The sequence below is a fragment of the Meles meles genome, chromosome X (assembly GCF_922984935.1).
Source record: "Meles meles chromosome X, mMelMel3.1 paternal haplotype, whole genome shotgun sequence".
Classification (NCBI taxonomy): Eukaryota; Metazoa; Chordata; class Mammalia; order Carnivora; family Mustelidae; genus Meles; species Meles meles.
Window position 1 is genome coordinate 101,029,063 of NC_060087.1, and position 19,415 is coordinate 101,048,477.

A 19,415-nucleotide genomic window follows, 5' to 3' on the forward strand; every position below is an offset into this window, starting at 1 on the left:
CTTTAAAGCACGGAATGGTTGAATGTAATGTTGATTCTGGAAGGCACTGCCCTGGCAGAGAAATTCGTGCTGTATGCGTTGAGCGTCTTTTCTAGGTGAGGTGCCCTCCTAGGATATCAGCTTTCTCTTTTGACCACAGAACGATGTTTAGAGAGAGATCTTGCTACCACGGACCTTCGAGAATCAGGAAACACCAGCTGACCAAAGGAGATGGCTCCGGCTCGGGACTCCTGGGGAAAGCCCGGCGTCCCAGCATTGGGACTCACGGGCCTCAGAAGGGAAAGGATTTGGGGGCTGGGGTGGTTTAGTTCCATTTCTCTTCACATTCCACTGTCCGAATGAGATAGAAGGGAGAGCAGATAAATGGGCGGAAATTAGAATTGATCTCCATGGCAATGACTGGCCTCTGCCAGCTGAAGAGGGAGCTGTCTAGTCCCACACATTTGTATTCGGTTTACAGATAAATAGACTCTGGAGGTGGGGGGCGATGGCGTGTTCAGGTACGAATATTGTACTTAGGCGCCTGTAAGGAGGATTTTGTCAGCAGCGCAGGCTAGGTCAGAACGGCGTAATTATCCAAGGCTCTTCCGGCACAGTACCTGTTTTGACGCGGATTACTTAGGCAGTTGAGAAAAATTCTTGTGTTTCTCGGCTTGAGTTTTCCATATTGGCCGTATATTCTATTCGGATTCACCCAATCATTTCCCGCCTCCCTCGTCGCGGGTCTTAAAGTGTAGTAAGTGTTCCCACAATGTATGCTTTTCCTCCCATTTGTGAGCAGAACTTAAAATGTGTTCAGCTACCCAGAAGGAATGGAGGAACTCAGATTGCCTGAACTGTGTGAGCTGAGGAGGAGGATTCTCGAAGTTTCTTTGAGGAGGGACAGATTCCTCCCCGGCTGAGAGGAATCCTTGACTCCTAATATCCGTTTTTAAAACTTAAAAAAACCCTTTTTTGAAATACTAATAATTATACAAATACATCTCTGGGGCAGTCAGGGCATACCCCAGCTCTGTTAGAAGCTGAGCTCAGTGTTTATCCCTTTTCGAAGCAGACGTGTCCCCCTCAGTACATCATTGAAATGTAGGTGGTCCCCAGGGTCTAGCTGCCACTGACTCCCTAATTCAGATCCCCAACCCAGATTTTCCCAGCCACATAGTCCACCTCAAACTGGACACCTCGCAAATGAAGCTCACCCTCTCCACTCCTCCTCCCCCATATCTGCCATTCTATGTTACCTCGCAACCGAGTTCGTGACACCACAGTCGAATTGTCTAAGTTAGAGACCATCATGTTATTCTTCATGCCTCTATTGTCTCCATTCATGGCCATTTTGCCTCCCGTAGACCTCACAGAAGACACCATCTCCGCCATACTGGAATATGTATTTTGTGGGGAAGACTGATAACAACTAAGGACATATGAAAAAGTCATGTCAGAAGACTTAAATCAAGGAAAGGGAGTATAGACTGTCAAAGTGTGCAGTCCCCTTAGGGAGTTAAGGAAGGTCTCTGTGGAAATGCCAGTTGATAAGGAGACGTGAATGAAATGAGGGAGTGAGCCATGCGTCTGTCTGCCAGACCGCAAATGCAAAGGCCCTGAGGTGGGAGTGTACTTAGTATGCTGGAGAAAGAACTGAGGAGGCCAGTGTGGCTGGAACAGAGAGTGGGGGTGGAGGGGAGGCAGCGGTTGTGGGAGATGAGGTCAGAGGAGCCGAGGGGGGTAGGGACTTCTGTCATATAAGGCTTTGTAGGCCAGGGTACATACAGACTTGTGACTCTTCCTGTGCTTTAGAGCAGAGTCTTATCATTTCCCTCTAGGATTTCTCTGTCAGTGTTTGAACTTTGGTATGAGAGCTCTAGAAAAACCTATTGAATGAAAAAAAGGGTTCAGACAAAGAGTGGGTAGAGAAACCGTAGGATTCTGCAGTTTTTACTTATAGATCTATATTAATATGAGTCCTGTTTTTTTGAAATGATTTATTATCATCTGTTTTGTAGAGGTTGGACTTTTCAGGAATTGAACCTGATATAAAGCCATTTGAGGAAAAGTGCAATAAACGTTTCCTGGTGAATTGCCATGATTTAACTTTCAATATCTTGGGTCAAGTTGGAGACAACGTAAAAGGACCACCTACAAATGTATGTATGACTTTTCCTTCCACCTTAAACCAGTGCATTAAGGAAACACTTTGCTTTTTTTTTTTTTTTTAATCACTGGAAGTAATTTACGGGATGAAAATTCCATAGCTATGTACTGTGATAAATTTGACATGGAGGCATTTCATACGTGCCTTTCTTTTGCCAAGATACGAATGTGTCTTCATCCTGAGAGGATTCATGACCATATTAACCAATTTAAAATGCAGATAGTGTCGGCTCTTGACATTCTAAAAGGACATGTTCCCCGAACCTGGATAGTCCTCCAAGTTGGGAATTCTGCCAGAGAACGTGACTTCTTCTGTGAGGTTGGCTTATCGCAATGAGTAAGGAACCCCCAAACCAGGCGGGGACACACAGGCTGTGCAGTCAGCTGCCCTCCGTCCTCCTAGAGGACGGAATTCATTTTGTTCTTCACAGCAAATTCCAACCTTGAGCTGTCGTGGATCATTTGAGTTACTCAGAAACACTTGAAACTATAAATGTAAAAATTGCCAAAGAGCCTGGATTCATTCATCCATCTACCTTCCTTCCTTCCTTTCTTCCTTCCTCCCTTTCTTTCCAAGATTTTTTCTATTTATTTGACAGAGAGAGACACAGTGAGAGAGGGAACACAAGCAGGGGGAGAGGGAGGAGGGAGAAGCAGGCTTCCAGCAGAGCTGGGACCCCGATGTGGGGCTCGATGCAGGGCTCCATCTCAGGACCCTGGGACCATGACCTAAGCCAAAGGCAGATGCTTAATGACTGAGCCACCCAGGCGCCCCTGTGTTCTTTCTTTTTTCGTTCTGGTTTTACTTTTGACAAATACCCGCAGTAATGACTTATTTTCTTCCAGAGCAGCTAAAATGCACTAGCAGACTTCCTGTGTATAAAGGGTTAATCTTTACACCATTTGGCACAAAATTTCTCTTTGTGACCAGCCTTCAAATGCTGTCTGTAGGGAGGAATTGTGTCTTCCGAAACCGCTGATGGGGCAAAGCTTTTGTCAAGTAATTTGATGTTGACTGATATTCGCTCTTATTAAAGGTCCAATCTAGTAAGCTGTAACATAACAAAAGGGAACATTCATTTTTATTCGATAATATTGGCATTGTTTTTCGGCGATTTCAGTAAACCCGTAGAGAATTACATGTTATTCAGAGAACAATTGATGTCCTTTAAATGTGGCTTCTGATTTCTCCTCATTTAAAGAAAGTGTAACTTGCAAAATTACCTATACCCGGCAGAAGTTAACATTTGATAGGCTGTTACTTCAGAGCACTCTGTCTTATATGCAAGCGAGCCCTAATGCAATTTTAGCCGAATGTTGAACTCAGAAAGGAACAGCAGTCGTTCAGAGCCTCGTGGAATCTGGATATCGTTTTGTCATTTTGCATCCCTCCCCCTCCCCACCCCCACCGAAAAGTCTTCACTTCCAAATGTCATTGTTTTTGTTCCCAGGTTGAACCCTTCTTTATCAATCTTGCCTTATTTGATGTAAGGAACAATTGCAAGATTTCAGCCGACTTCCACGTAGACCTGAATCCCCCATCTGTCCGCGAGATGCTGTGGGGCCCCTCCGCCCAGCTGGCCGGTGATGGAAGCCTGAAAAGCTCCTCCCCGGAGTCTTTCATTCACGGAATTGCTGAGTCTCATTTACGCTACATAAAGCAGGTAAAGAGTCCTCTCGTAGCCTCCTGGAGAAGAAACTGAAACACACCCATGGGTCATTTCACCCGCTCAGACCGATGTTTTCCCAGACATCCCATCTCCCGTAAGGTCTGTTGCTAGGGGTTTTTCTGGGGACCGAAGCGGCAGGGACGGAATGGAAACCCCATAGGCTAGCTATGCCTCAGCAAAGGAACATTTTCAGTGGGACCGTGATGTGAGTCTCAGAGGAAGTGTTCTGTAAGCTGAATGTAGGTCACACAGACAGAGACGCACACCCGCAACTCTTGCATGTACTTGTGAGCAAGGCAGGGGACGCCTGGAAGGCTTGTTTCTTGGAAGAAAAAAGTGGACCCTGCCGTAGCCTGCCCCCCTTCCCGAATTCCCAGCTCCTTTGGGAGTAGGGGGCCAGTTTGGGTTTTGGCTTTTGTCTTGGTGGGCCATCTTTAGTTCTAGATATTTGTTAAAACACCATTGGGTTTTTCCTTAGGACCAGAGCAAAAAGCCACCCCTTGCAGAACTTTAGCCGAAGCCTGGCTGCTGACCAGAGAATGGAGTTCCGAGTGAGTGCCAGGAAGAGAAGGAAATCAGGCAGGGAAGGGAAGGTGCCCGTCTGAAGGAAACTTCACCCCGTCAGGGCAAGTCTTGTGACCTGTCACAGATTGGAGGCTGTATCTTTGCCAGATTTGAGTACAGGATGGGGGTTCCGTGTGTCTGGCTACACCCCTGGCTGAGGTGCCGTTAGATCTGTGTCCCTCAAATTCCTGGCCTGCCAGACTACCCCTCCCCCCACCCACAGCAAAACGTCTTGCATTGACGGTCAAATTCCTCCAGAATATCGTTCTTCCCAGTGGCCAAGTTGTCCGGAATTTGGGGATCTTCATTTGCGAGCGGGCAGTGTTCATGCTGACCACCCCCCCGCCATGAATAGGTAGTTTTAATGGAGCATAAAGGCTCTTTATCCGAGAGTTCTGGTTGAAAAGCAGTGGGAGGCGACTGCTTCCGTCACATACGCAATGCCGCGCTCTCCGTCCTGTCCAGTGCAAAGAGGCCCCTTTAGAAGGAGCCTGATGCTTCCCTTGCATTTTGACCTCTGACCTCCCTGCAGGCCATGAGAGGTTAGGCAGAACAGAATTGGCAGTCTTCCTTCTCCAGTTCTGCAACTAAAGGGAAACTAGACTGTGACAGAATTGAAACTGGAAAGAGGCACAAGAACAAAGCAGTTCATGATGTAAGATTTATCCCCCCCCCCATGAAAAGGTGGCTCTTTTTTTTTTTTTTCTGAATTTAAAGCTAAATGTATTACGATGTAGAAGATTTGAACAAGATGAAAAGCATAAAGAAGAAAAAGTCGCCGTGCCCCATAGACAAGAAGTGTCAACATTTTGGCCAACCTCTTTCCAGATATCTGTGTATATATAAACGCATAAATCTTATGTATGTTCTTATACAAAGTAGATCCTGTTCATGCCATTTTATACCTGCTTTATTTGTTTCATATCATGTGTATCCTGTTATCAGTATCTCTGGATCAGTATCTCTGGATCGCTCACATTCAGAAAGGCTAATGTCGTATTCCATGAACTAACTCATTGGGATATTTGTCATTTTGGGATATTGTAAATTACACTACATTGGACATCCTTGTGTATGCTCGTTAGCTCTCCTGTTGAATTATCTCCTTAGAATAAATACCAAGCATTGGGGTTTTTTGGTTTCAGGATTATGCTCATTGGTACAGATTGCTAAATGGTGGGGGAAGACTTTGCATGTGCAGTTACTTCCCTCCTTGGGCTCTGGATCTGTGGTAGCTTTTTGTCGCTTTTTTTTTTTTAATTTTATTTACTTATTTATTTGTCAGAGGGAGAGAGAGAGAGAGAGCATATGCAGGGGGAGCAGCAGGCAGAGGGGGAAGCAGACTCCCTGCTGAACAGGGAGCCTGATGAGGGGCTCGACCCCAGGACCCTGGGATCATGACCTGAGCCAAAGGCAGATGCTTAACTGACTGAGCCACCCAGGAGTCCCTACTATATCAAATAAGCCCCCCCCCCTTTTTTTTTTTCAAAGATTTTATTTATTTATTTGACAGACAGAGTCACAAGCAGGCAGAGGCAGGCAGAGAGAGAGAAGGAAGCAGGCTTCCTGCTGAGCAGAGACCCCGATGCGGGGCTCCATCCCAGGACCCTGAGATCATGACCTGAGCCGAAGGCAGAGGCTTTAACCCGCTGAGCCACCCAGGCACCCCCCAAATAAGCCCCTTTAAGCCAATGATGTGTTTACTTTATTTCTTCAGTGTACTTAGCTGTATGTTCAAGGCATGGAGTTTAAGTTGTGAGCATGGGCTTCATCCCACTTGTAATCTAGGTCAGGAAGAAAATCAACAGTTTTTTCAGTATCTCCAGTATGCTGGAATTTTCCATTGACATTTCATGTAATCGTCATAGTTTTGTGAAACAGTGTACTTGTGGCTGTTTTGGAGGGGCGGGAAGGGCAGATCAGGAGGTGAAGGAAGCCGTCCACCATTACACAGCTGAATGCGGGGAAGGCGGGATTGGAACCTAGGTCTGTTTCGAAGACCCCAGTCAACAATGGCCAGCAGAATGTAATTCCGTACTGCAGCCTATTGTGCAGTGATAGTGGAGGTATTCGGAACACAAGGGGGGATGGGGAGGCGGGAGTTAACTTAGAGGGCCACGCAGAAGATGTGGGGCTTGGGAGAAGCCTGAAAAGAATGGAGGAGAGGTGGGAAGGTGACCCGAGGGACAGTGGCCTCAGATGACTTTATCATCTTGCAATCTTTTCAGACCAACTGATAAAACCGGGAAGTGGGCATTTACTTCAACTAGTTGAACATTTTATTTTGGAGAGGTTTTTTTTTCTTTTTAAGATTAATTCATTTGACAGAGAGAGATCACAAGCAGGCAGAGAGGCAGGCAGAGAGAGAGAGAGGAGGAAGCAGGCTCCCTGCCGAGCAGAGAGCTCAGTGTGGGGCTCAATCCCAGGACCCTGAGATCATGACCTGAGCCAAAAGCAGAGGCTTAACCCACTGAGCCACCCAGGTGGCCCTGGAGAAATTTTTTTCCTCAACTTCTTCCCATTTAGGGGGAGGAAGCAGTGCTGTTCTGGAGAAAGACTGAATGTAGGTGGATCTGAACCCGAATCCCAGCTTACCTATTCTCAGCAATGACGATGAGTTTAGCACTTTTTTTTTTAAAGATTTTTATTTATTTATTTGACAGAGAGAGATCACAAGTAGGCAGAGAGGCAGGCAGAGAGAGTGAGAGAAGCAGGCTCCCCACTGAGCAGAGAGCCCGATGCGGGACTCGATCCCAGGACCCTGAGATCATGACCTCAGCCGAAAGCCGCAGATTAAACCACTGAGCCACCCAGGCACCCCAGCACTTTTTTAAAAAAAGGTTTTATTTATTTATTTGAGAGCGAGAGAGAGCAGAGGGGGAGAGTACATGAGTAGGGGATGGGCAGAAGGAGAAGCAGGCTCCCCATAGAGCAGGGAACCTGATATGGGGCTCGATCCCAGGACCCCGGGATCATGACCCAAACTGAAGGCAGATGCTTAACCAATGAGATATCCAGGCACCCCAAGTTCAACACCTCTTACGTGCCACTGTATTTCCCTAACTTCTTTATCAAGGCACTTATTTTCATAACAGTGTCGCAAAGTAGGTGGGTACTATTACCATACCCATTATACAGATGAGGAAATGAAGGCCCAGAGCCGTCCAGTAGCTTGTCCCGGGGTCACAGAACTTAGATAAGGAACAGGACCTGAAAGTAGGTCTAGCAGGTTTCAAAGCCAGGTGTTTACCCCTGTGGTATACTGCTTCTGTGTTACCCAAGAGAGGAGGAGAAGGCCAAGTTCCCCAGAGTTCCCAGAAAGGGCTGTCTTGGTGGCTGCAGCCCTTGCAGCAAGGCGGCTCGAACAGCAGCATAATCTATAGTAAGAGTTTGGTGGATGGTGGTTGTGTGGGGGCCATCCTAGGCCCTCCCCATCTGTTCACTGGAGTCTTTCTCTCCAGTGGCTTCCTGAGAACAGTGGGGTGGTCCCCGGAAAGGAGGGAATTGGATCCATCAAGTAATTTTGCCCCCCTTGTGACCCTTATTCTCAGCTGCCTGGCATTTTCTTCCCAGATGCCTTGATAGAGCTCAGCTCCCCCATGTCTCCCAAGGTCAGACCTGATTGACTTTGGGTTGGGCTTGTCGGGGAGATGCTGACTCTTGGAGGCCTGCCTCCTTGTGACTCTGTGGGCTCCCCCCTGGGGGCAGCTGTTATTAGCCTGGTGAAGGGGTACAACATCTTCCCCGCAAAGCCCTGCCATGCTGTGGGCTCTGTAAGTGTTGGGGATTGGGACGAGGGGGCCTCACCCCTTCTTTAGAGGGAGAGGGGCAGTCAAGGGGGTAAGAATTACCCTGAGGTTGGGGGCAGCCGCATCCATGCTCCTAGGTGGAAAAGGATGGCTGGCCCAGAGGCCTTGTCTGCAAGGACCAGACTCCCGGGCCACGTGGGGATTCCCGGGTGCTCTCTGGCTACCCTTCTGTGTTCTGGGGACAGGGAGAGTGCTAGAAGCTGACTGCAACAAAAGGCAGAACAGTGCTGACAGCGTCCTCCTTATCCTGGAATCCCTGGTCATTTCAAAAAATGAATGCTTCTATGCCTCAGCATTCTTATCTGTGAACAGGAGGAAACGATAGTACCTGCATGCAGGGGCAGCTATAAGGCTCTGACAAAGTGCGCAGTTCCCGGAAAGGGCCAGGCACGGCGCTAGGCTGCCATGTTTGTTCAGCATGACGTGACCGGCAATAGAGCGCAGTAATGGTGATTACAGATGTCCAAGTGAAAGCACCTTGCTCTTAGCCATTGTCAGAGTTTTCAAAATGAGTGAACATTAGCTGTAGCAAAAATCAGTATTGCTGCTCTCATCTGTCCTCATCGTGTGAGATGTCGGCTGCACAGGCCTCGGGGCTCAGAGGCAGCATAGCGTGGGCTGGATGTATAGTCTGGAAGCCCTGGCCACTAGCTCCTTGTCTGCTTGCAGCATAAACTTCTGTAAGCCCTTGGTTTCTTCATCTGTGAAATGGGTATATTCTAAGTGCCTGCATTCGAGGGTTTTTTCCTGAAGATCAAGGAAGATAATGCACAAAACCGTCTAGGACAGTTAGGTGACAATGTCAGCAGGGGCTGGCTGCCAGGCGCATCTCCCCACCCAAGTGGCATGCTCCTGGGAGTACCAGGAATCGGGTTCCGTGGCCTTGTGAGTGTTTCGGGCCACTCAAGTAATAACTGAGTGTTCCTAGCGTGCAGCACAAGGAATCCATACAGGAAGTCTTTGGAGTAGCTGTTACTCTCATCATCCCCATTTCTTCGGTGAGAAACCTGAGGTGTAGACACAGGATGGGGATTTGCTTCCACCCCTACATGGCGGAGCCAGAGGTTTGAACCCAGGACCTGTTAACTCCCGAGCAGTTTTTAACCACTTCCTTCCCTGCTCGCTGCTTGGGAATTCAAAGGTGAATCGGCCATTCCAAGTGATATATATATATGTATATGTATCCATATCTATCTATCTATCTATAAAATACAGTATATAAAATAGTATATATATATAAATAATATATACTATATATTATATATATATAATCCAGATCCTTATATATATGGATTCTGGCGGAGGAGGGGATGACTTGGGGTCTCACATAGGGTTTTCTCATTGTTCCCGGAAGCCGTGGAGTGCTTGTTCCAGAGCAGGTAAGATAATATGTGTGAAATATTCTGAAAACTGGAACACACGATCTGAACACAGTTGGTAATACACCAGGTAGAAAAATAATACTTGGTCAAATCCCAGGAATGGGTTTTTCCCTTCGAATTCATTTGTGTGGTGCTCCTTTAAACAACAGACCTAATCAACTAACCGGCTCTTTGGCAAATAGTCTCCTTGGGAGGAGCTGGACAGTGGATGACGGGGTGGCGTCACGCGCATGCCCAGAAAGTGTCTGTAACTCCGGCTGCATCTACATTCACAACCCTTAAGTGGACTGTATAGGAAAAAACTAACTTTTGGACTCTCTGCCCTCACCTGAAAAGCGCAGGTGCTCTTTAAGTGCGGTAAAGCGTTTGCTTCCTCTTAGCTATAATTAGTATTAATTGCAGGTGAATTGCTCTGGAGTTAACATGCAGCGACGTTTGAAAATGCACATTCAGTTCCACTTGAGAAATGCGCACTATTTCAGCACGAGCCCATGAAGCCGAACAATACGTGTCGTATTAATTAGGTATGAAAAGGCACCTTGCGAATACGGCCGAACACGAGAGGCCAAGTGGTAATGGCGACAGCTGTACCTCAGGGACAAATAGATGTGAAGTTGATGACCAGAGCAGGTCGGTTTTGAAAGAAGCTTTAGGAGCCGTGTGAAAGGAAAGGCTGTCTATTTTCAGGGTCCTAGACATGACCCTGTGTTAGAGGTCACCCTTTGATGCTAAGCACAGGACTAGGAATCATCGACCACCCAATGGTATGCATGAAGTCACATAAACATGTCTAATGGGAGTAATTTTTTCTCCCTCAGGGAATTTTCTCAGTGACGAATCCACATCCTGAAATTTTTCTGGTTGCAAGAATTGAAAAGGTGCTCCAGGGAAACATCGCACACTGCGCGGACCCCTACATCAAAAATTCGGACCCAGCAAAGGTAGTGACAGTGCTCGTTTGTGAACATTTCAGCTTAATGTAAAATTTGCCTTTTGCTGATATTTTAAATGGTACTGTTAACGACCCCTCCAGGGAGCCTTGTTCTCGAAATACGGTGTGCCACGTGAGTATGCGTGCTACAGCTTGAATATGAGTCCCCCCCCTTTTCATTTATGTTCTGTTTACATGACAGTCTGATTTCTGCTTGCTTATCAAAGTAAGAGCAAAAGGCTTTTAGGCGACATCTGCTCATTGACACCATATCCTTGGCAATAGCTTACTCTTTATTTCCAGCCCTTCCATTCAGCCCTAGAATGTCAGAGCTGGGAGGTCCAGCCCTGTCTGTGATAAGCACACGAAAGACAAGAGAGCGAGCGATTCATGGAGCTAAGTCCTTTATTCTGAGATTTTTGTTCTTCCTACCTTTTTGAACATTACGCCTTTGTGTCTTTCACGGAATGTTGGCATATGAAATGGTAGCCACTGTTTTTTTTTTTTTAAGATTTTTATTTATTTATTTGTTTGACAGATAGAGATCACAAGCAGGCAGAGAGGCAGGCAGACGGAAGCAGGCTCCCCGCGGAGCAGAGAGCCCAATGTGGGGCTCGATCCCAGGACCCTGGGATTATGACCTGAGCCGAAGGCAGAGGCTTTAACCCACTGAGCCACCCAGACGCCCCGGTAGCGACTGTTTTAACTGTTGGAATGTCTTCGGATAGCAACGTGAAAAGTCAGCGACCCTTGTAATTGTCCAGATTTTTGGATCGTGAAATCCAGACTCCTGCAAATGAGTGACTTGGTCCTTTCCTCTTGTTTTACAAATGAGAAAGCGGAGGCCCAGAGAGCGAAAGCGTGCGTGGCCTCCTTCATTAGCGGCACTGCAGCTACTGCGTATTTACGAAGAGTCGATCCGGTATATGTGGTATCTGGTTGTGTGTCCAAATAGTGTTTACTGAGCGGAAGATGCCGAGGGGACATGTGACTAATTTGTGTGGGAGAGAAAAGTCTCAACGACGTAGATAAGAGCTTCTAGCATTCTGCATCCCTGGGGACGAGCATCCAGCCAGCATTTCGAGGCTGATTTTGGCTCTATGGGCTGTTAATCTTCTGTCAGCTCCCAGCGCCTTGCAAACAGCAGCTCCTTGCCCAACCAAACTAATTGCATTGACTCTTGGTCACTTAGCTTTTTATCTTGGGAGTAAAAAGGTCAACTGTATTCAGAACAAACTTCTCCCAAGAATAATGAGTGTCTGCCTGCTCATGTGTGAAAGGAAATACGCATTAAATATGCTCAAAAATTTCTCAGTAGAGGTCTTTGGTACCAAATGTGCCCTACACCTCTTTTCATCCATCTTTGGATATCCTGATGAAGGCTCTGTTAATGAGGAAACACAAAACGCTTAAAAAAAAAAACCCCACCAAACTCTGGTCTTGGGGTGCGTGGATGGCTCAGTCGGTTAGGTGTCTGCCTTCGCCTCGGGTCATGACCTCATGATCCTAGGATTGAGACCTACATCGGGCTCCCTGCTCAGCGGGAGGCCTGCTTCTCCCTCTCCCTCTGCCTGCTTGTTCCCCCTGCTTGTGCTCTCTCTCTGCCAAAAATTAAAATAAAATCCAATTAAATTTAAAAAAAGGAAAGAAAGAAAACTCTAGTGGAAAGTGGGTAGCTGCCGTGTGTTGTGTTTTTATTGGGAGCTCTTTCTTTTTCTCTTTTGCCGGACTGGGATGTTTTACATCGGTAAGTGGGGGAAATTACTGTGTGCTGTGAGTCTCTGGTTGTTCAAACACACACTAGCGTGTCTTCTTATTTCTGCCCCTAGACGGCCCAGAAGGTGCACAGGACAGCAAAGCAAGTGTGTAGCCGCCTTGGACAATACAGAATGCCCTTTGCTTGGGCTGCCAGGTTTGTACAAATATAATCCTGACCTTTCTGTTCGCATTCATCTGTAAAGTTCACGGCTGTCATCCTTGCTGGCAGCGTTTAGCGGGCGGTCTCTGACAACCCAGGTCTATCCCTGGACACTTGGGGATGTGGCCGGGTCCTCTCAGGGACCAAGTGGCTCTAGCAGCAGACATTTCTCTCTGGGGGTGGGAGTGTGAGGTCCGGGTGCCAGCATGACCAGGTGATAGCGAGGAGCCTCTTTGAGGTTGCAGACAGCTGGCTTCTCCTTTATGTTCATCCAGCTGGCCTCTTCTAAGGGCACTAATCCCATTCACGAGAGCTCCACCCTCCTGACCCAATCACCTCCCACACGCCCCTCCTCCTAATACTGGCACTTTGTGGTTTGGCTTTCCACGTGGGAACTTAGGTGGGAGGGCACAGACGTGAACTCTGCCACGGGATATGAGAATCCTTTTTCTTGCAATTTGCCGTGCCTCAAGGAACCTTCCATTTCTTCATCTGTGGTGCTTCAGGGAAATTTGCTTTGGCCTCCGTTCCCGATCTGACCACCACTTAATTTTATTGCATTTTAAAGCAGAGTTTATTTGCTACAGTAATGGAATTTTTTTGTCCTCCCCAGAAAACCCGAGATTGTAGCGAATTATATACAGCGTGTCCACTCTTTCAAAGCTGGCTAAGTTTATGCTTCGAAAAGCTATCCTAGAATATTTCTGGAAACCGTACTAAAAATGAGAAGGCAAAAGAATGCGGTTGTTAAGTGCAAGCGGGTCATTCGTGAATAGACTTGGTTTCTGATGACAAATGCGGGAAACCCATCACGGGTAGTGTATGTGGAAGGGTGTTATCTCTAGTTCATCTCTTATGGTAGGTTATATCCCCCCCCCCAAGTTCTTGCAAGTCTACATGTAGTGATGACTTAAAATGTCTTTCTTGTTCCCCACCCCTTTGAAGTCCAGGTTCACTGGCTTGTGAGTGGTATAGCCTGTACAGCTCGCTGAAACTTCTGGGGGAAGGGCACCATGTTCTGAGTAATTCAATCCACTGTGTTCGGTGGGTGTTGGGGAGTAGCATAAGGGGAGGAGAGTCTAAGCTAATTAACTCTAATGTTACTGTTTCCAATCATTTCATTTGGGGGAAGCTTTCAGAACATACTGTGTGTTGGTAGCTGAAAAGCATACCTGTCCTCATTTTGTGGGCTAGTTTCAAAAAAAAAAAAGAGAGAGAGAAGAAGATAACCAAGGTTGGGTGAATGGCAAAGAGTCACAGAGGTTGGTCTGTTTAGGCACTGGCAGGGGTGAAGTGTGGCTTGTGGACAGACATGTCCTTAGTGGTGCTCTGGCCTGAGAAGTCTGTCGCTGCTCTTGGGATTATTCAGAGTTATCTGGGAGCCCTGTACAAGGCGGTGGTCTAAGTGCTTTAACGTGTACCTTCTTGAGAGGTGAGGACTGTTATTCCTGCCTAGGAGAGGAGGAAATTCAGCCGTGGAACTAGTAAAAAAAAAAAAAACTTTGCCCAACTTCACGGAGCACATGGCCAAGCCAGGATCTGAACCCACAGCACGTGACCTCCGCCCACGCCAGACCACGGTAGCGCGCGGCCCACTGTTGTGGCTGTTCGATGCTGTTTGGTCAGTAGAAAAATGAGTTTAAAAAGTAATGTAGATATTAATTCAAAAAGCTTTGAACGTAGACATTCTGTTCTGATGAGGAATTGTGCTCCCTTTTCCCTCCTGCATTGTTTCGGCTGTCAGCAGCAGCAAGAACTCACTCTAAAGGCTTGCCTGGGGTATTTTAAAGATGTGTGCTAAACCCCTGTTTACTGAAAATAAAGGAGGTATGCTTAGAAGTAGGAACCATAGTTAATGCCTAGAAGCACATCTTAGGAGGCTTGACCGGGGGAATTACGTTTTTGGCTAGAGCTGCTCCCAGTGTGTTGGGGGCTTGGGCATTACTGCCCATTTTAGCAGTAAGAAGCTGCCTGAAAATGGGAGTTGGTGGGGGATGCCTGGGTGGCTCAATCAGTTAAAGTGTCTGTCTTTGGCTCAGGTCATGGTCCCGGGATTCTGGGATCGAGCCCCACGTGGGGCTCCCTGCTCAGCGGAGAGCCTGCTTCTCCCTCTCCCTCCGCCTTCCGCTCTGCCTACTTGTGCCCTCTCTCCATCGAATAAATAGAATCTTTTTTTAAAAAATGGGAGGGGGAAGAGGGGTAAGGAATCATCCACACTTGTATTTGGAAACTCTACGTATATCTTATAAACTTTGTATAAATTGACCCTAAGGATTCAACTTAATGGTCATCAACTTGAAGACACACTTTACCTTTGATTCAAATGCGTACGTTGTATATATCTAGCTCGGTGGATTCTCACAAGCGTTTCCAGTCACGTGACTACCATGCCAACCAAGATCTGGAGAGTGTCTGACACTTCAGAAAGTTTCCTCCTTCCCCTGTCCAGGCAGCCATCTCACTCCCATCAGTCAGCCACCACGCTGATGGGTACCACTACAGATGACTCTTTTCTATTCTAGACCTTCCTACATAGGGAATCCTGCTGTATGTACTTTTGCATTTGGTTTCTTGTGCTCAGTTTGGCTTTGAGCTTCATCCATATTCGTGTAACATATCTGCCCTTCACTCTGAGTAGTATTCCACTGTATGAATACACAACTGTGTATCCATTCATTCGTTGATGAATATCCAGGCTGTTTCCTTTCGGGGACGTAACAATAAGTCTGTGGTGAACATTTAGGTGTCCTGTGGAAATATGCCTGGGAGTGGACTTGCAGGGTCAGAGGGTGGGTGTGTGCTGCATTTCCCAAGAAATTACCCAACGAGTTTTCCAAAGGGGTCATACCACGGTGAATGCATACCAGCAGTAAGTTCGTCTTAATTTGTCAACACTTGAGAATTAAAAAAAAAATTTCTCTTGCTGTTTTAGACCCATTTTCAAAGATACTCAAGGTTCTCTGGATCTGGATGGGAGATTTTCTCCTTTGTATAAACAGGACAGTAGCAAGCTTTCAAATGAAGACATTCTCAAGTTGCTCTCAGAATACAAGAAGTAAGTGTGCTACTGTAGTACATTGATAAAATGGATGAATTACAGTTTCTTGATATGATGAATGCGAGTCATATGTGGGGGAAACTGAATGCTTTGGATCATTTTTGGATTTGGAAGCATTTGGAAGTTTGTGTATAGGGTGACCAGTGCGTTCAGTAATCATAAACTTTTAAGTATAAAATATTTCTTATTGGGGCGCCTGGGTGGCTCAGTGCATTAAAGCCTCTGTCTTTGGCTCAGGTCATGATCCCAGCGTCCTGGGATCGAGTCCCGCATTGGGCTCTTTGCTTGGCAGGGAGCCTGCTTCCTCCTCTTTCTCTGCCTGCCTCTCTGCCTCTTGTGATCTCTGTTTGTCAAATAAATAAATAAATAAAAATCTTAAAATAATATATATTTCTTATTTTACACCCAGGCCAGAGAAGACCAAATTGCAGATTATTCCTGGGCAGCTCAATGTCACAGTAGAATGTGTTCCTGTGGATTTATCAAGTAAGAATTCACATGTTACAAATAAACCTCAAAGGGCTACATTTGAATCTCGGGTTTTTAATCTTTTCAATATATTTCTTGAGGTTTACACGGTGTTTTAAGTGCCTAGGGCTGCCGTAAGAAAATCCTACAAACTGGGTGGCTTAAGATGACAGATTCATTCTCTCCCGGTTCTGGAAGCTGGAAGTCAAGATCAGGACGTTAGCAGGGCTGCGTTCGCTCTCGGTGCTCTAAGGCAGACTCCCTAGTCACTGGATTTAGGGCCCACCCTAATGTAGTATGATGTCATCTTAACCCATCACATCTGCAAAGACCCTGTTTCCAACTGAGCCAGCTGGGTGGCCCTGTAAAGACCCTGTTTCCAAATACAGTCATATTCTGAAGTTCTGGTGGCCATGAATTTTTTGGGGGGAACACTATTCAATCCAGCACTATTCAATCCAATGTAGTGAATAGTTACAAATTAGGAAGGGTGTTAAGTTGATTTTCTCAGATGCTGTTTCATATATCCCATATAGGATAATCACATATCCTATTGTGGCTGTTCCCTAGTCAGTTTCTCCTGCTTTTTGCCTTGGGTAAATCCCATCAAGGAATCCCAAAGGAAGAGAGTTTCTGTTCCTCTCTAAAGACAAGGATCTAAGATCTCAGAAGAAGAATGGGCAGAAGACAGAAAAGACACTTTGCAGGAAATAAAATGGAGTGGCTAATAAAAACGTGAAAAATGTTCAAATCTCTGTAATAATGCCACTAATGCAAATTAAAGTAGCAAAATGCTTTTCTCCTCTGTCGCATTTACAAAAATGTTTAAAGTGCAACTGTCCTAATGCTGGCCAGGTTTTAGCCAGGCACCATCACCTGTCATTAGTAACAACATGATGTGGTAATCGATGTTCACAGATGTCTAGAACTAAGGCATTTTGATTCTGAGCCTCTCTCTATCCATTCATTTACTGAATAAACTTTGCAGTAAGGGAGATTAACATCTAGGAGTGACAGGCAGTAAATAAGAAAACAAATGAGCGATTTGAGTCAGTGATTGGAGTGACCAAGGGAGGTCTTGGTCTGGCTCAGAAACTGAAGAGTGAGAAGGAGATAGTATATGGTGGTTGGGGACGGTATGTTCCAGATGGAGGGCGTTGCATATGGAAAGAACATGAGGCGGGAGCAAGCTTGGTTCATAGGAGCAGAAAGGAAGCCAATGTGGTGTGTGGTGGGAGCAATGAAGATGGGAATGAAGCAGGAGAGGTTCTGCAGGAAATTGGATAGACCACAGTAACTCTTTAAAGGGTTGGATCTTAGTCTATACGCCATAAGAGGTCACTAAAGGCTCATAAGCAGAGGCGTGGCACCCAATTCACACTCCAAAACACCTAAGAGTACAATGGATTATTTTTTTCCCTAAAGAAATAATTTGGAACATAGACAGGAGTTTATGCACAAAGGTGTTCTTTTTCACGTCGTTTATTTTGGAGAGAGATTGGAAACAACCTAAGAATCCAGCACCATTGGTGTGGTTAAGGCGTGATGGTACACCAGGAAACTTCACGCAGCTTTTCATGAATGATGTTGATCTCGAGTCCATAGAAGAAAACGTTAGATCAGATGCCAAACAAAATACAAAAAAAACCCAAAACCCAACCCAGGATCAAGTTCCATATATACAGTAGAATTTGTGTATTATTACATAAAATAGACGTCGAAAGGAGATGAGAAGAAAATATGTCAAAATACTATCAGTAGTTCTGTCTGGACAGTGGACCCATCACTTGTCTCCAGATAGTCCACTGTAAGTATCACTGTAATAATTAGAGAAACCCGAACCCAGCAGAAAACACTGTGTCCTCAGGTGTGACCCTTCCTGGGTCTTCCTGCTCCATCAATATCGCAATGCAGCAGGGACAAGCAATGTTAGAGCTCCTTCAGTATACAAAGCACCTCTAGTCCCAGGGCTGCTTGGATAACCTCAGCAGCCACACTTTCCCGAGCCTCCGTGCTTTTCACCTTCCGGAGTGTTGAATTTATTATTGGCAACACATCCTAAGATCTGTCATTTCCAAAGGCCTCCCTTATTTCTTGGTGAAAATTGCACCTGCACCAAGTTAACTTTTTGCAGAGTGACTATCCATGAGCTAATTGGAGGCATACATTCACTGTTAGTTCCCTGATACCAATAAAAATTTGCAGTGAAAGCTAAATTGCAGCCACAGGAGGAAAAAATGTAATGGATTTCTCTGCAGAGTTTAAATTTGTAAAAATTATGATGTGTTATATTTGGCAAATCACTCTACATTGAGAACGAACCAGCAATCGTGTCTGGCTTGGATGGTCCCACTCAAATCAGGACCAGGCTACGCCATCTTGTCCTTCTGGGTGCTTAAAGTGGTTGTATGACTTCTTGTCAATCACTAAGAATTCTGTTTGTGAAATCACTCTTTGAGAACGCGGTCTGTGTATATTTTTATAAAGGCAGGAATGTGTTTGTGATTACTAAATTGTATTATCTTTGCCTGTTTTCTTTCTTCTGGCATAGATTGTATTACTTCTTCATACGTGCCCCTGAAGCCTTTCGAAAAGAATTGTCAAAATATTACTGTGGAGGTCGAAGAGTTTGTTCCAGAAATGACAAAATACTGTTATCCATTTACTGTTTACAAAAACCATCTGTATGTATATCCCTTGCAATTAAAATACGATAGCCAGAAAACATTTGCCAAGGTAAGCAGTATAAACTGTACATTTTGGGATATAAAATGCAATTCATAATTTTCTGGTTTTAGGACTCATTTTGAGTGATTAATCATTTTTAGGCAAGGAACATTGCGGTGTGTGTGGAATTCCGGGATTCAGATGAAAGCGACGCTAGCGCTCTAAAGGTTTGTTTATGATCTCGAAAAGCATACGCTTTTAGTGTAAAGATAAAGTTTGGGGGGCGCCTAGGTGACTCAGTGGGTTGGGTGTCTGCCTTCGGCTCAGGTCATGATCCCAGGGTCCCAGGATCGAGCTCCGCATCGGGCTCCCTGCTCAGCGGGGAGTGGCTTCTCGCTCTCCCTCTGAACCGCCCCCTGATTGTGCGCACACACATGCCCTCTCTCAAATAAATAAATAAAATCTTAAAAAAAGAAGAAGATAAAGATTTTGGTACTTGGTGGTTTTATAGGCTAAGTTTAATTTCTTTAAGCTCCACAGAGAAAATGTACTCAAAAGATGATGGTGCTATTGCCTTTTCTACTCTGACACATTAACTGTAAGGATAAAATATTTTAAAAATATCCAAACGAGGTAGGAGCTTGTGTAGCTTTAAACATGGGTAAGCTTCATAGACCAGCATGTTGCTTTTGCACCTCTTTGATTTTGCACGGCTCTGATGTGCCATCACAAGGTCATTTTCTGCTGTGACCTGATAGTTTCTAATGGTATCATCAGGGGACTGTAAACTCCTTTCTCCT

The 19,415-nt window shown here is 45.7% G+C and overlaps 1 protein-coding gene across 2 annotated transcripts in view; it reads left to right on the plus strand.

Annotated features, from left to right (window-relative positions):
• DOCK11 (dedicator of cytokinesis 11) overlaps nucleotides 1-19,415 on the plus strand; it is a 190,907-nt gene that overhangs the window by 70,516 nt on the left and 100,976 nt on the right. For both annotated transcript variants that reach the window (XM_045995226.1, XM_045995227.1), the window contains exons 11-18: nucleotides 2,001-2,141; nucleotides 3,600-3,812; nucleotides 10,392-10,514; nucleotides 12,334-12,416; nucleotides 15,355-15,477; nucleotides 15,890-15,966; nucleotides 18,500-18,684; nucleotides 18,777-18,842. In XM_045995226.1, coding sequence (XP_045851182.1) covers nucleotides 2,001-2,141; nucleotides 3,600-3,812; nucleotides 10,392-10,514; nucleotides 12,334-12,416; nucleotides 15,355-15,477; nucleotides 15,890-15,966; nucleotides 18,500-18,684; nucleotides 18,777-18,842 — 1,011 coding nt within the window. The remainder of the gene's footprint in view (nucleotides 1-2,000; nucleotides 2,142-3,599; nucleotides 3,813-10,391; nucleotides 10,515-12,333; nucleotides 12,417-15,354; nucleotides 15,478-15,889; nucleotides 15,967-18,499; nucleotides 18,685-18,776; nucleotides 18,843-19,415) is intronic.